Below are 16,488 nucleotides of genomic sequence, written 5' to 3'. Positions count from 1 at the left end.
TCTTAGCACTGAGTAGCATAATTTATCTGCTGAGTGAATCGCATTATGTATCAGAAGAATAAGTGCATTGCACGGCATCATAGTACTACACATAAACTTAAAGGGTTTTCCATCTTAAAAAAAAAAATCTTTCCTATGGCTGCATTTAAAAAAAACCCCCTGCACTATGACCCTGCCCAGTGCTGCACTGTGAGTCTGCCCAATGCTGCACTGTGAACCTGCCTAGTGCTACTCTGCGACCTTGCCTGGTGCTGCACTGTGGCCACATCAGGTGCTGCACTGTGAGCCTGCCCAGTGCTGCACTATGACCCTGCCCAGTATTGCATTGTGGCGCTATCCTGGGCTGCCCTGTTACTGTGCAAGGTAATGCACTGTGACAGGTGCTGCCCTGTTACTGTGCATGGTGACCGTGCCTGATGCTGTACTATGGCCCTGCCCTGGAGTGCTTTGTGACCCTGCCCAGTGCTGCACTGTGACAGTGCCCAGTTCTGCTCTGTGAGCCTGCCCAGTGCTGCACTGTGGCCCTGTACTGGGCTGCCCTATTACTGTGTCTGGTATGCACTGTGACAGGTGCTGCATGGTGACCGTGCCTGATGCTGCACTATGACCCTACCCTCGGCTTCTTTGTGACCCTGCCCAGTGCTGCACTGTGACAGTGCCCAGGGTTGCACTGTGATGGATGCCAGATGCTGCACTGTCTCCATGGCCAGTGCTGACTGATACTGGACTGTGATCGTGCCCGGTGTTATACTGTGACTATAACTGGTGTTGCAGCTCAGCCCTCACTTAAAGGCATCAAAACCTAAATCATTCTGATTCTCACTGTCCTGTTGTCAGTCCTAAATGTGCTTTCCCATTTTTGGCCAATGAGTGCACACAAAAGCAAAAAAAATTTACTAAGAAAACACAAAGAGGCACCAGTGTACCTCTGAAGTCGGCAACACATGTGTCTCGGTGCGGAAAATTCCAATGGGTATGTCTCCAGTAGTGGAGCACAGCTTCTGATACAGGCGACCATAGCATCGGATCCACAGGTCTTCTTCTGTAACTTGCAGCTGTGTAGGAACCAGAAAACGTTACGCCAACGCTCAGTTTCCCCATCAAGGAGCAGAGTAACATAAAGCGTGAATATGTTCTTATCACACAACATTACATATTATAAATGATAGAACGCGGGGAGGGGGGGAACCTCCATCAGTCACTGGTCCTGCAGGGTATACGAGGGGCTCCGTTTAGCACATGCACCTATATGCGTACAGTATATACATATATTTATTATTGCATAGATTTGTTTTATAGTTTTGCACATGATGGATTTTATCATAAACCTTTGACTCTTGATTATAAAGCTCATTTCCATATCAGAGTTTCGCCTGAATACTGGGATTCTGGACGTGATTGCTCTGGGAATCGCCAGAACATGATTTGCCCAGGGCATGGACGATGGTGGAAAATAGAAAATCATGAAAGACGAAAGACGAAGTCGGCCCCAGAACATCAGGCGGCTGATTCCCCCTTCATAGTTTATCTTCTATGTAACATCAGTGGGGCCCCGGGCAGGAAGCAGGCAGGGGCCCTAATGGCTAAGTCCTTGAGTCGTCCTTCATCACATAATATTCTGTTCCTAGAGCTGTGGTTTTCCTAGGATTGTGAAGGGCAAACATTTAGAACTACCAGTACAGCACGGCTCCCTGAGGACCACCGACGTGTTCTGTGAGCTCCATAACTATCAGGACCAAAAAGTTCCTAAAGTTCCTAGTAGGTGGCACTACAAGGGTAGGCAACATGTGGCTGGAAAAGTGACGGGGTCCTTGTGTTCCTCCCACAGTGCAGATACCAGTGGTCAAACTCCAAGCGATCAGTCAGTGACCCCCTATTCTGTCTACAACCCCTTTAATAAAGATGAAACCAATATAAATGGACTGGATTTAAACCACATCCAGAGCTGCAAAGCCAGAAGAGCGAACTTACAGCGCACAGGAAACCAGAGCCGGGCATCGAATCCAGACCCAGCAAGAGACGAGTGATGGAGATCATGTAATCCTTCACAAATGACTGCATGGTGGAGAGGAAAGAGGCGTCAGTAATACACAGACCTGTCATATACACAGGTAGTATATGGAGTAACAGGGGGAGATATAGGGGGGATATATGGGGTAACAGGGGGAGACATAGGGGGGATATATGGGGTAACAGGGGGAGACATAGGGGGGATATATGGGGTAATAGGGGGAGATATAGGAGGATATATGGAGTAATAGGAGGAGATATAGGGAGGATATATGGAGTAATAGGGGGAGATATAGGGGGGATATATGGAGTAATAGGAGGAGATATAGGAGGATATATGGAGTAATAGGAGGAGATATAGGGAGATATATGGAGTAATAGTGGGGAGATATAGGAGGATATATGGAGTAATAGGAGGAGATATAGGAGGATATATAGAGGGGATATATGGAGTAATAGGGGGAGATATAGAGGGGATATATGGAGTAATAGGGGGGAGATATAGGAGGTTATATGGAGTAATAGGGGGGAGATATAGGGAGGATATATGGAGTAATAGGAGGAGATATAGGGGGGATATATGGAGTAATAGGAGGAGATATAGGGAGGATATATGGAGTAATAGGAGGAGATATAGGGAGGATATATGGAGTAATAGGAGGAGATATAGGGAGGATATATGGAGTAATAGGAGGAGATATAGGGAGGATATATGGAGTAATAGGAGGAGATATAGGAGGATATATGGAGTAATAGGAGGAGATATAGGGAGGATATATGGAGTAATAGGAGGAGATATAGGGAGATATATGGAGTAATAGGGGGGAGATATAGGAGGATATATGGAGTAATAGGAGGAGATATAGGAGGATATATGGGGTAATAGGGGGAGATATAGAGGGGATATATGGAGTAATAGGAGGAGATATAGGGGAGATATATGGAGTAATAGGAGGAGATATAGGGAGGATATATGGAGTAATAGGGGGGAGATATAGGGAGGATATATGGAGTAATAGGAGGAGATATAGGAGGATATATGGAGTAATAGGAGGGGATATAGGGGGGATATATGGAGTAATAGGAGGAGATATAGGGAGGATATATGGAGTAATAGGAGGAGATATAGGGAGGATATATGGAGTAATAGGAGGAGATATAGGGAGGATATATGGAGTAATAGGAGGAGATATAGGAGGATATATGGAGTAATAGGGGGAGATATAGGAGGATATATGGAGTAATAGGAGGAGATATAGGAGGATATATGGAGTAATAGGAGGAGATATAGAGGGGATATATGGAGTAATAGGAGGAGATATAGGGAGGATATATGGAGTAATAGGGGGGAGATATAGGAGGATATATGGAGTAATAGGAGGAGATATAGGAGGATATATGGGGTAATAGGGGGAGATATAGAGGGGATATATGGAGTAATAGGGGGAGATATAGAGGGGATATATGGAGTAATAGGAGGAGATATAGGGAGGATATATGGAGTAATAGGGGGGAGATATAGGAGGATATATGGAGTAATAGGAGGAGATATAGGAGGATATATGGAGTAATAGGAGGAGATATAGGAGGATATATGGGGTAATAGGGGGAGATATAGAGGGGATATATGGAGTAATAGGGGGAGATATAGAGGGGATATATGGAGTAATAGGAGGAGATATAGGAGGATATATGGAGTAATAGGAGGAGATATAGGGGGATATATGGAGTAATAGGAGGAGATATAGGGAGGATATATGGAGTAATAGGGGGGAGATATAGGGAGGATATATGGAGTAATAGGAGGAGATATAGGGGGGATATATGGAGTAATAGGAGGAGATATAGGGAGGATATATGGAGTAATAGGAGGAGATATAGGGAGGACATATGGAGTAATAGGAGGAGATATAGGAGGATATATGGAGTAATAGGAGGAGATATAGGGGGATATATGGAGTAATAGGAGGAGATATAGAGGGGATATATGGAGTAATAGGAGGAGATATAGGGAGGATATATGGAGTAATAGGAGGAGATATAGGGAGGATATATGGAGTAATAGGAGGAGATATAGAGGGGATATATGGAGTAATAGGAGGAGATATAGAGGGGATATATGGAGTAATAGGAGGAGATATAGGGAGGATATATGGAGTAATAGGAGGAGATATAGGAGGATATATGGAGTAATAGGAGGAGATATAGAGGGGATATATGGAGTAATAGGAGGAGATATAGGGAGGATATATGGAGTAATAGGAGGAGATATAGGAGGATATATGGAGTAATAGGAGGAGATATAGAGGGGATATATGGAGTAATAGGAGGAGATATAGGGAGGATATATGGAGTAATAGGAGGAGATATAGGGAGGATATATGGAGTAATAGGAGGAGATATAGGGAGGATATATGGAGTAATAGGAGGAGATATAGAGGGATATATGGAGTAATAGGAGGAGATATAGGAGGATATATGGAGTAATAGGAGGAGATATAGGGAGGATATATGGAGTAATAGGAGGAGATATAGGAGGATATATGGAGTAATAGGAGGAGATATAGAGGGGATATATGGAGTAATAGGAGGAGATATAGGGAGGATATATGGGGTAATAGGAGGAGATATAGGGAGGATATATGGAGTAATAGGAGGAGATATAGGAGGATATATGGAGTAATAGGAGGAGATATAGGGAGGATATATGGAGTAATAGGAGGAGCTATAGGAGGATATATGGAGTAATAGGAGGAGATATAGGAGGATATATGGGGTAATAGGGGGAGATATAGAGGGGATATATGGAGTAATAGGAGGAGATATAGGAGGATATATGGAGTAATAGGAGGAGATATAGAGGGGATATATGGAGTAATAGGAGGAGATATAGGGAGGATATATGGGGTAATAGGAGGAGATATAGGGAGGATATATGGAGTAATAGGAGGAGATATAGAGGGGATATATGGAGTAATAGGAGGAGCTATAGGAGGATATATGGAGTAATAGGAGGAGATATAGGAGGATATATGGGGTAATAGGGGGAGATATAGAGGGAATATATGGAGTAATAGGAGGAGATATAGGAGGATATATGGAGTAATAGGAGGAGATATAGGAGGATATATGGAGTAATAGGAGGAGATATAGGGGGATATATGGAGTAATAGGAGGAGATATAGGGAGGATATATGGAGTAATAGGGGGGAGATATAGGGAGGATATATGGAGTAATAGGAGGAGATATAGGGGGGATATATGGAGTAATAGGAGGAGATATAGGGAGGATATATGGAGTAATAGGAGGAGATATAGGAGGATATATGGAGTAATAGGAGGAGATATAGGAGGATATATGGAGTAATAGGAGGAGATATAGGAGGATATATGGAGTAATAGGAGGAGATATAGGGGGATATATGGAGTAATAGGAGGAGATATAGAGGGGATATATGGAGTAATAGGAGGAGATATAGGGAGGATATATGGAGTAATAGGAGGAGATATAGGGAGGATATATGGAGTAATAGGAGGAGATATAGAGGGGATATATGGAGTAATAGGAGGAGATATAGAGGGGATATATGGAGTAATAGGAGGAGATATAGGGAGGATATATGGAGTAATAGGAGGAGATATAGGAGGATATATGGAGTAATAGGAGGAGATATAGGGAGGATATATGGAGTAATAGGAGGAGATATAGGAGGATATATGGAGTAATAGGAGGAGATATAGAGGGGATATATGGAGTAATAGGAGGAGATATAGGGAGGATATATGGAGTAATAGGAGGAGATATAGGGAGGATATATGGAGTAATAGGAGGAGATATAGAGGGGATATATGGAGTAATAGGAGGAGATATAGGGAGGATATATGGAGTAATAGGAGGAGATATAGGGAGGATATATGGAGTAATAGGAGGAGATATAGGAGGATATATGGAGTAATAGGAGGAGATATAGAGGGGATATATGGAGTAATAGGAGGAGATATAGGGAGGATATATGGAGTAATAGGAGGAGATATAGGGGGATATATGGAGTAATAGGAGGAGATATAGAGGGGATATATGGAGTAATAGGAGGAGCTATAGAGGGGATATATGGAGTAATAGGAGGAGATATAGGGAGGATATATGGAGTAATAGGAGGAGATATAGGGAGGATATATGGAGTAATAGGAGGAGATATAGGAGGATATATGGAGTAATAGGAGGAGATATAGAGGGGATATATGGAGTAATAGGAGGAGATATAGGGAGGATATATGGAGTAATAGGAGGAGATATAGGGGGATATATGGAGTAATAGGAGGAGATATAGAGGGGATATATGGAGTAATAGGAGGAGCTATAGAGGGGATATATGGAGTAATAGGAGGAGATATAGGGAGGATATATGGAGTAATAGGAGGAGATATAGGGAGGATATATGGAGTAATAGGAGGAGATATAGGAGGATATATGGAGTAATAGGAGGAGATATAGGGAGGATATATGGAGTAATAGGAGGAGATATAGGAGGATATATGGAGTAATAGGAGGAGATATAGAGGGGATATATGGAGTAATAGGAGGAGATATAGGGAGGATATATGGAGTAATAGGAGGAGATATAGGGAGGATATATGGAGTAATAGGAGGAGATATAGAGGGGATATATGGAGTAATAGGAGGAGATATAGGGAGGATATATGGAGTAATAGGAGGAGATATAGGGAGGATATATGGAGTAATAGGAGGAGATATAGGAGGATATATGGAGTAATAGGAGGAGATATAGAGGGGATATATGGAGTAATAGGAGGAGATATAGGGAGGATATATGGAGTAATAGGAGGAGATATAGGGGGATATATGGAGTAATAGGAGGAGATATAGAGGGGATATATGGAGTAATAGGAGGAGCTATAGGAGGATATATGGAGTAATAGGAGGAGATATAGGAGGATATATGGAGTAATAGGAGGAGATATAGAGGGGATATATGGAGTAATAGGAGGAGATATAGGGAGGATATATGGAGTAATAGGAGGAGATATAGGGGGATATATGGAGTAATAGGAGGAGATATAGAGGGGATATATGGAGTAATAGGAGGAGCTATAGGAGGATATATGGAGTAATAGGAGGAGATATAGGGGGATATATGGAGTAACAGGAGGAGATATAGGGAGGATATATGGAGTAATAGGGGGAGATATAGGAGGATATATGGAGTAATAGGAGGAGATATAGGGGGGATATATGGAGTAATAGGGGGAGATATAGGAGGATATATGGAGTAATAGGAGGAGATATAGGAGGATATATGGGGTAATAGGGGGAGATATAGGGAGGATATATGGGGTAATAGGAGGAGATATAGGGGGATATATGGAGTAATAGGAGGAGATATAGGGAGGATATATGGAGTAATAGGAGGAGATATAGGGGGATATACGGAGTAATAGGAGGAGATATAGGAGGATATATGGAGTAATAGGGGGAGATATAGGAGGATATATGGGGTAACAGGGGGAGATATAGGAGGATATATGGAGTAATAGGAGGAGATATAAGGGGGATATATGGGGTAACAGGGGGAGATATAGGGGGATATATGGAGTAATAGGGGGAGATATAGGAGGATATATGGAGTAATAGGAGGAGATATAGGAGGATATATGGAGTAATAGGAGGAGATATAGGAGGATATATGGGGTAATAGGGGGAGATATAGGGAGGATATATGGGGTAATAGGAGGAGATATAGGGGGATATATGGAGTAATAGGAGGAGATATAGGGAGGATATATGGAGTAATAGGAGGAGATATAGGAGGATATATGGGGTAATAGGGGGAAATATAGGAGGATATATGGAGTAATAGGAGGAGATATAGGAGGATATATGGAGTAATAGGGGGAGATATAGGGAGGATATATGGAGTAATAGGAGGAGATATAAGGGGGATATATGGGGTAACAGGGGGAGATATAGGGGGATATATGGAGTAATAGGAGGAGATATAGGAGGATATATGGGGTAATAGGAGGAGATATAGGGAGATATATGGGGTAATAGGAGGAGATATAGGGGGATATATGGAGTAATAGGGGGAGATATAGGAGGATATATGGAGTAATAGGAGGAGATATAGGAGGATATATGGAGTAATAGGGGGAGATATAGGAGGATATATGGAGTAATAGGAGGAGATATAGGAGGATATATGGAGTAATGGGAGGAGATATAGGAGGATATATGGAGTAATAGGAGGAAATATAGGGAGGATATATGGAGTAATAGGAGGAGATATAGGGGGATATATGGAGTAATGGGAGGAGATATAGGGAGGATATATGGAGTAATAGGAGGAGATATAGGAGGATATATGGAGTAATAGGAGGAGATATAGGGAGGATATATGGAGTAATGGGAGGAGATATAGGGAGGATATATGGAGTAATAGGAGGGTATATAGGAGGATATATGGGGTAATAGGAGGAGATATAGGAGGATATATGGAGTAATAGGAGGATATATAGGGGGATATATGGAGTAATAGGAGGAGATATAGGAGGAATATATGGAGTAATAGGAGGAGATATAGGAGGATATATGGAGTAATAGGAGGAGATATAGGAGGAATATATGGAGTAATAGGAGGAGATATAGGAGGATATATGGAGTAATAGGAGGAGATATAGGGGATATATGGAGTAATAGGAGGAGATATAGGGAGGATATATGGAGGAATAGGAGGAGATATAGGAGGATATATGGAGGAATAGGAGGAGATATAGGAGGATATATGGAGTAATAGGAGGAGATATAGGAGGATATATGGAGTAATAGGAGGAGATATAGGGAGGATATATGGAGTAATAGGAGGAGATATAGGGAGGATATATGGAGTAATAGGAGGAGATATAGGGAGGATATATGGAGTAATAGGAGGAGATATAGGGAGGATATATGGAGTAATAGGAGGAGATGTAGGAGAGGCCATAGGAATAGTACAATGTAATAGTGGGGAGGACAGTGATTTATTGGCCGTACCTGATATAGCAGGGTATCTAGCATGCTGACACTGAAGACTTTCCCAGCAGCAAAAGGCAGTCTGAACATGAAGACCAGGTTAGAGCCCCGTTCACGTTCCCTCTGTGAGAGGACAGAGCTGTGAGGGAGGGATTAGGAAAGGGAGAAGAAGACATAGGAAGATGACAGACATTAGAGAGACAGTCAGACAGATATCTGACGAGTGTTAAGGCCTTTACCTTCTCCAGTTTAGACAGCACCACTGAGTATTTGTCTTTGGCTTTGAACTGCATGAACCTCATATTTGCTGGATGTGTTAATTCTGTGATAATATTCAGCCCGGGAAACAGTCTGTAAGATGAGCATGAAGAAACATTCTTTACTATCTTTCCATATACTCATACACATAAGAACAAGTTCAGATGTAAGGAGGGGAACAATCGATGAGACGAGTACAGTTGATACCTAACTAAGTAACTGCAAGTGAACACCGCTATCTGCGGGTCAAAGGCGAAAGTGAAAGTAAAGACATTATTATAGAAGTAGGTAACCCAAGAGTGCATGTTCAACAAAATAAGTACAAAAGACCCACCTATTACATACATAAGCTTTATTGAATGAGTAATTAAAGAGGAGATGCTTAGTATTACACTAGGTGGAGCTGAAAAGGTGAGGAGTAGGGGTACTGGGGGTACTGGCCTTAATTTAGGCCTAATGGTTGACCTATCTTGTTGCGGAGGTTTGCCAACCTAAGTGGCTTAGTGTGTTTCTGGAAGTGCATGTTCCCAGGGAAGAGATTGAAGAAGACACCAGGTCAAGTGACACTTGTTTTGCAGCCAGTGATTATAAAACGCTGAGAAGGGTGGAGTTGGCTCCAGAACATGTACCAGGCAGATCATGTGCTGCGAGCCATCATCGCCACAGAAGGGTCAGGGCAGGGTCAGATGTCGGAGAAGGCCTCAGTTGTGAGGAAGATCCATGCCCCACGCCAGTAGAAGTCCGTGAGCTGAGCCAGTAGAAGACCGTAAGCAGCGTCAGCAGAACACAGTGACCAGCGCCAGTAAAAGACGGTAAGCAGCACCAGTAGAAGACAGTCACCAAATCCGAACCAAGCTCGGGACACGATCTGGCTGTAGCAGAGGACCATTCCAGTGGGCCATTTCTAACGTAGATGTACAGTTCAGGGTGTGGGACGGGGCCATACTTCGGGGAATGGAGGCAGCTAGTGTGACGACCATACTGTATACCCAGTGACTCGCATATCTAGAACTTGCAGCCTAATGGGAAATACCAGTGACCCCGCTAGGGCCAGTGCAGCGATCAGAAGAGCTTATAGATACTACAACGGGACGGGCCTTATATCGATAGTGATGCCCGAGTGTTCAGATAGTGTCATAACATACTATATTCTTGCTACTTTTACCCATAATATAGTGCTTACTTGCATATACAGTGGCATGTAAAAAATTGGGCACTCCTGGTCAAAATTACTGCTATCGTGAACAGTTAAGCAAGTGAAAGATGAAATGTTTGCTAAAAGGCCTAAATTTAAAGACGACACATTTCATTAGTATTTTAGGCGGGAAAAAAAAATAAAAATTATATACTGTATAGATAGATAGATGATAGATAGATAGATAGATAGATAGATAGATAGATAGATAGATAGATAGATAGATAAATTTAACATTCTAAAAATTACAAAAAGGAAAATGGGTCGATGAAAAAGTTTGGGCACCGTACATGGTTAGTATCTAGTAGCACCGTCTTTTGAAAGCATCACAACTTGAAAACGCTTTTTATACCTAATCAAGAATCTTTCATTTTGTTTGAGGGATTTTCATCCATTCTGGGTCGTCTTGCATCCTCTGCTATTTTGAGGTCTACCCACAGATGTTCAATGATGTTCAGATCAGAGGACTGTGAGGGCCAATGTAAAACCTCCAGCTTGCGCCTTTTGAGGTCATCTGTTGTGGATGTTGACATGTGTTTAGGATCATTATCCATTTATAGAAGCCATAATATTTACATCTTCATCTTTTTTTTTTATAGACGGTGTTATGCTTGCATCAAGAATTTGTTGAAATTTAATTGAATGCATTCTTCTCTGTACCCATGAAATCTTCCCTGTGTCATAGGCTGCAATACAACCCCAAAGCATGATTGATCCACCCCAATGCTTAATGTTCTTTCCCTGAAATTCTGTGCCCTAATTTTACTACTCATACCATTGATCATTGTCGCCAAAGACTTCTATTTTAACCTCGTCGGTCGATAGGACTTGTTTCCAAAATTCATCAGGCTTGTTTAGATGTTCTTTTGCATACTTCTGATGCAGAATTTTATGGTGAGGACACAGGGGAGGTTATCATCTGATGACTCTTCCATGAAGGCCATATTTGTGCAGCTGTCTCTGAACAGTAGACCAATGTACCACAACTCCAGAGTCTGCTAAATCTTTCTGAAGGTCTGTTGCAGTCAAGCAGTGGTTCTGATTTGCCTCTCTAGTAATCCTATAAGCAGCTCTCACTGGAATTTGGTTGGTCTTCCAAACCTTATCTTGACCTCCACTGTTTCTGTTAACTGCCATTTCTTAATTACATTTCAAACTGAGGAAAGGGCAACTTGAAACCGCTTTGTTATCTTCTTAAGGCCCCGTCACACACAGCGACGCTGCAGCGATACAGACAACGATGCTGATCGCTGCAGCGTCGCTGTTTTGTCGCTGTGTGGTCGCTGGGGAGCTGTCACACAGACAGCTCTCTCCAGCGACCAACGATCAGGGGAACGACTTCGGCATCGTTGAAACTGTCTTCAACGATGCCGAAGTCCCCCTGCAGCACCCGGGTAACCAGGGTAAACATCGGGTTACTAAGCGCAGGGCCGCGCTTAGTAACCCGATGTTTACCCTGGTTACCAAAAAAAACAAACAGTACATACTCACCATCTGTTGCCCGTCAGGTTCCTTGCTGTCCGCTTCCCGCTCTGACTGTGTGCCGCCGTACAGTGAGAGCAGAGCGCAGCGGTGACGTCACTGCTGTGCTCTCACTTTACGGCGGCAGTCAGAGCAGGAAGCAGACGGCAAGGGACCTGACGGGCAACAGATGGTGAGTATGTACTGTTTGGTTTTTTTTACATTTACGCTGGTAACCAGGGTGGGTTACTAAGCGCGGCCCTGCGCTTAGTAACCCGATGTTTACCCTGGTTACCAGTGAAGACATCGCTGGATCGGTGTCACACACACCGATTCAGCGATGTCAGCGGGACCTCAACGACCAAAAAAAGGTCCAGGCCATTCTGACACGACCAGCGATCTCGCAGCAGGGGCCTGATCGCAGGTACGTGTCACACATAGCGAGATCGCTACTGAGGTCGCTGTTGCATCACAAAACTTGTGACTCAGCAGCGATCTCGCTAGCGATCTCGCTATGTGAGACGGGGCCTTTACAGCCTTCTTCAGCTTTGTGGGCCTCCATAATTTTCATTTTCAGAGTGCTAGGCAACTGCTTAGAAGAACCCACGGCTGCTGTATTGTAGCACAAGGTTAGTGGAGGCTGGATTTATACAAAACTGGGAAATTTGCATCACCTGGCCTTTCCTAACGATGATAGTGAATAGCCATAACCGTAAGAGCCTAATTAAGGTCTGAAACCTTGGTCAAAGTTATCTGCGCACACAAATCTCCTAGGGTGTCCAAAGTTATGCATCAGCCCATTTTTCATTTTGGAACTTTTAAAATGTAAAAAAATGAAAATATATTTTTTTTTGCCTAAAATACAAGGGAAATGTTTCATCTTTAACTTTAGGCCTTTTAGAGATCATTAAATCTTCGATTTGCTTAACTGTTCACAATAACAGTAATTTTAACCAGTGGTGCCCAAACTTTTACATGCCACTGTATATATATACTGTAAGATATCCGCCAGATGAGCCCTTGAAGGGAGATACCGTATGTGACATTGGGGCTATTAGATCGTGATGTGAGATCGGAAGCATGCTCCAGCACATATAGTGCTGAGACAGTTATTTGGGCCATTCCAGGGCCGAGTTTTACTAGCAGTCATAAGAGATGGGTGGGAATGACTGCTCACATATCCCAACCCCAGGGGCGTAGTTTGACAGATAAAATGGAGGCCGAGTGTCGTCTCATTCAGTGTCTGGAGCTGAAGATGTGTAGATCCCTATTGTGTTGGTCTGTGCTAAGGCCTAAAGAACCAGACGCAGTCCTGAGCGGGCAGATCTGCTGTGTGTGTTGTATGGAATTTTTACTTTCTGCTTTCACTTTGTGCCAGAAAAGGCTCTGTTTTGCCTTCGCCATCCGGAGCGGTTTATGAACTTTAAATAAACTTGCCTGGACATTGGAGCAATACCGCTTTCCTGTGCCTACCTCAAGCAGTTGAGTGAGTACAATCCTCTACAATACATATATATACAGTTGTGCTCAAAGTTTACATTCCCCGGCAGAATTTTTGCTTTCTTGACCTTTTTTTCAGAGAATATGAATGATAACATCAAAACTTTTTCTCCGCTCATGGTTAGTGGTTGGGTGAAGCCATTTATTGTCAAACTACTGTGATACATATCCTCCAGGTACTCCGGTTTCCTTCCACAATCCAAAGACATAGTGATAGGGAATTTAGATTGTGAGCCCCAACGGGGACAGTGTCAATAATATCTGTAAAGCGCTGTGGAATTAATGGCGCTATATAAATGAGTACAATAACTAAATAAATAAATAAAAAATAAAATGTATATATATACAAAGACACTAGCAAAGTACTGGAGGGCAGATATGTATCACAGAGGTTATTAGCTTCAGTGATATGAACCTAGAAAATGCTCCAGCATTGGACCTTTTTTTCATACTATTGTTTCCTGAGCTGGCAGATCTTGCAGCAACACAGACTGTGGCATAGGTTTTGTTTTGTTTTGTTTTTAGGCCAGAAATGCTAACCCTGACATGGTTTATGTTGTACCTAAATAAACCAGTGGAACATTTAAAGAGACAGCGTTCCTGTGTCTACTTCTATGAGCAGCCGAGTGAATCTATCTACCACAATATACTGTACATATGTACTTATAGATAGTGAAATAAATAGTGTTGGTAAAGTACCACTGTCTCTTCAGTGTATGCGCTGTTGCATCCATTTAACCTACCGATGCCACAGATCAGTAGCTGATTTTCAGTGCGGATTATGCACTTCATTGCCTAATTATTTTTCTTTACTCGCAAGGGTAAGAAGAGGAGGTGAGGGGTGGATTGGCGTCTTGTGATGAGGAGACCTTGAGCACCAGATGAGACTCTCTTACCTAAAAAGTGTCTGCACATTTACTATGGTCCGAGCATCGGCCATGTAATCTTCCTCTGCAATCATGGAGCTTTCCTCGCCAACCACGACCATGTGAGCAGCGTAACTTACACCACAACGTAGCAGGTCATCAAGACTGCGGAGAAAACAGAACGGCTGATTCCAATCTAGTACTGATGATACATTGCGTAGAGGAAAGTATTGCATTTCCAGGGAGGGGCGCTAAACCATATGACACAGTGGGTAAGAATGGTTTTTTTTATTTTTCATACTCTGATTGATGGTGCTAGAATTAATAACTATATGTCCGTACATATATATGTGTATTATTGTTATTGGAGGGTTTCTTTGTTAACATAGGTGAAATAAATGGTGCTATCTGTTTAAATAAATCTGATCAATTAAGAGAAAAAGAGAAAAATCTGATTAATATGGCAGTGGTGAAAAATCTGATTAATACGGCAGCAAACATAAGTCTGGTTTATGGGATTGTGAAAGGATAAGCCAGAAATGGCTAGACATTAGTCTGACTGTTGAGATCCCTATGAGGAGGGAATCCTAGGTAGATGTGTCAGGGTTAACTGAAAGTCTGACTAAGGATGTGAAGCCCAGAATGGGGCAGACCTGGAGTTCTCTCCGGGAGTGAATGTAGCCGGGCTGCAGTACCGTACACAACATGTGAGCAGGTGTGGCGCTATTTTTTGTAGAAAGCCTTTTATTTTTTAGGTTGGGCAGATACGAAGGTATGCATGGTGTAATGGTCCCATATAATAAATAATACTGATATCTTTCTCATTATTACTCACTTGTCAATGGATCCCACCATGTAGTAGACAAGAGGGAACCAGCAGATCGCTTCAAGAAACTGTGTGTCCGGCCTGAAGGATAAGATGATAAAAATGGAAAAACCTTTACGCCTCTTTACCTACATTGAGATATATATGCACTGTATATACAGGGTGTACTGCAATGTACACGCATCACAAACACGTGGCCCGTGCGCGGCCCATGAGGCACTATATACACCTGACAGTTCTGGCCCGGTCCGTGGTCCGCCGACGGCAGCTCTTTATTGCAGCTGAAGGTGCGTCCTGGGACACACAATCAACTGAAATGTTTTGCCGCACAGAGACAAACTATGTACCGCAACACCAATGCCAGCCATCAGCCAATCAGAGGCCAGCAATTGACATCAGCCAATCAGAGGCCAGCAGCTTACATCGGTGTGCCGGAGCATGGCAGTGGCATCATACGCCATCACGTCTTCACACTAATGTCAGCTGTTGGCCTCTGATTGGCCGATATCAGTCAATCCACCAGGTGAAGCTATGATGCAGTATCCTTCCCATCCACTAGGTGAAGTCATGAGGCAATAACCTGCCCATCCACTAGGTGAAGGTAAGATGCAGTACCCTGCCCATCCACTAGGTGAAGGTATGATTCAGTACCCTGCCCATCCACTAGGTGAAGTTATAATGCCTTCATATGCACATCATCTGGGTTGTTATAATGCAGTCCACCGTCCATCCACTAGGTGAAGCTATAATGCTATCCTCTGTCTATATCCCCCTACATTAGGCTATAACAGTGGCCTCTGCCCATCCACTAGGTGAAGCTGTAGTGCAGTTCCCTGCCTGTCCACTAGGTGGAGCCCATTCAGTGGTGTCCCAAGGAAAGGTAGGGCAATTATTAAAAAGAAGGGGGGTAACGAGAGAAATTATAGTAGGTAGAACATTGATGCAATAGTCTGCCCCTGTTCAACCCTATCAAAGCCTTCATGACCGTGAAGGTTGGCACTCTATAGAAAAGCAAAATGGCGCCCCTTATTCAAAGTAGATAGACCCTAATTGCAGACCCCAGTGTGACACATCTCTGAAAATAGAGAAAACACAAATAAAGACCAGGAAGTATCAAAAACCAAGTACTTGGACATATCCAATACATGTCATTTGAACAAGCAAATAATAACTAAAACATGAAAAGTAAATTCCCCCGAGAGAAATATAAATAATGATCAGTTATCTCTTCGCCTTTGTCCCTTGTCCCAAAGTGTGGAGGTTTATTAGGGAAAAGAAGAAGAAGAAAGTCGGAGGGCGCTGACAACACAGGAAGAAGAAAGTTGGGGGGAGCTGAAAACAC

General features: G+C 42.8%; 1 protein-coding gene across 4 annotated transcripts in view; it reads right to left on the bottom strand.

The window, feature by feature from the left end:
- LOC143774425 (potassium channel subfamily T member 2-like) overlaps positions 1 to 16,488 on the bottom strand; it is a 283,326-nt gene that overhangs the window by 10,149 nt on the left and 256,689 nt on the right. For 3 of the 4 annotated variants that reach the window (XM_077262007.1, XM_077262009.1, XM_077262008.1), the window contains 6 exons: positions 15,156 to 15,227; positions 14,351 to 14,485; positions 9,280 to 9,391; positions 9,062 to 9,163; positions 1,972 to 2,055; positions 927 to 1,055 (listed from right to left, as the gene is read on the bottom strand). In XM_077262007.1, the coding sequence (XP_077118122.1) occupies positions 927 to 1,055; positions 1,972 to 2,055; positions 9,062 to 9,163; positions 9,280 to 9,391; positions 14,351 to 14,485; positions 15,156 to 15,227 (634 nt within the window). Of the gene's footprint in view, positions 1 to 926; positions 1,056 to 1,971; positions 2,056 to 9,061; positions 9,180 to 9,279; positions 9,392 to 14,350; positions 14,486 to 15,155; positions 15,228 to 16,488 lie in introns of those variants that run through there. The other variant, XR_013215530.1, reaches the window with a different exon arrangement.

Source organism: Ranitomeya variabilis, chromosome 5 (assembly GCF_051348905.1).
Source record: "Ranitomeya variabilis isolate aRanVar5 chromosome 5, aRanVar5.hap1, whole genome shotgun sequence".
NCBI lineage: Eukaryota > Metazoa > Chordata > Amphibia > Anura > Dendrobatidae > Ranitomeya > Ranitomeya variabilis.
This window is presented reverse-complemented; position numbering and strand designations above follow the sequence as displayed.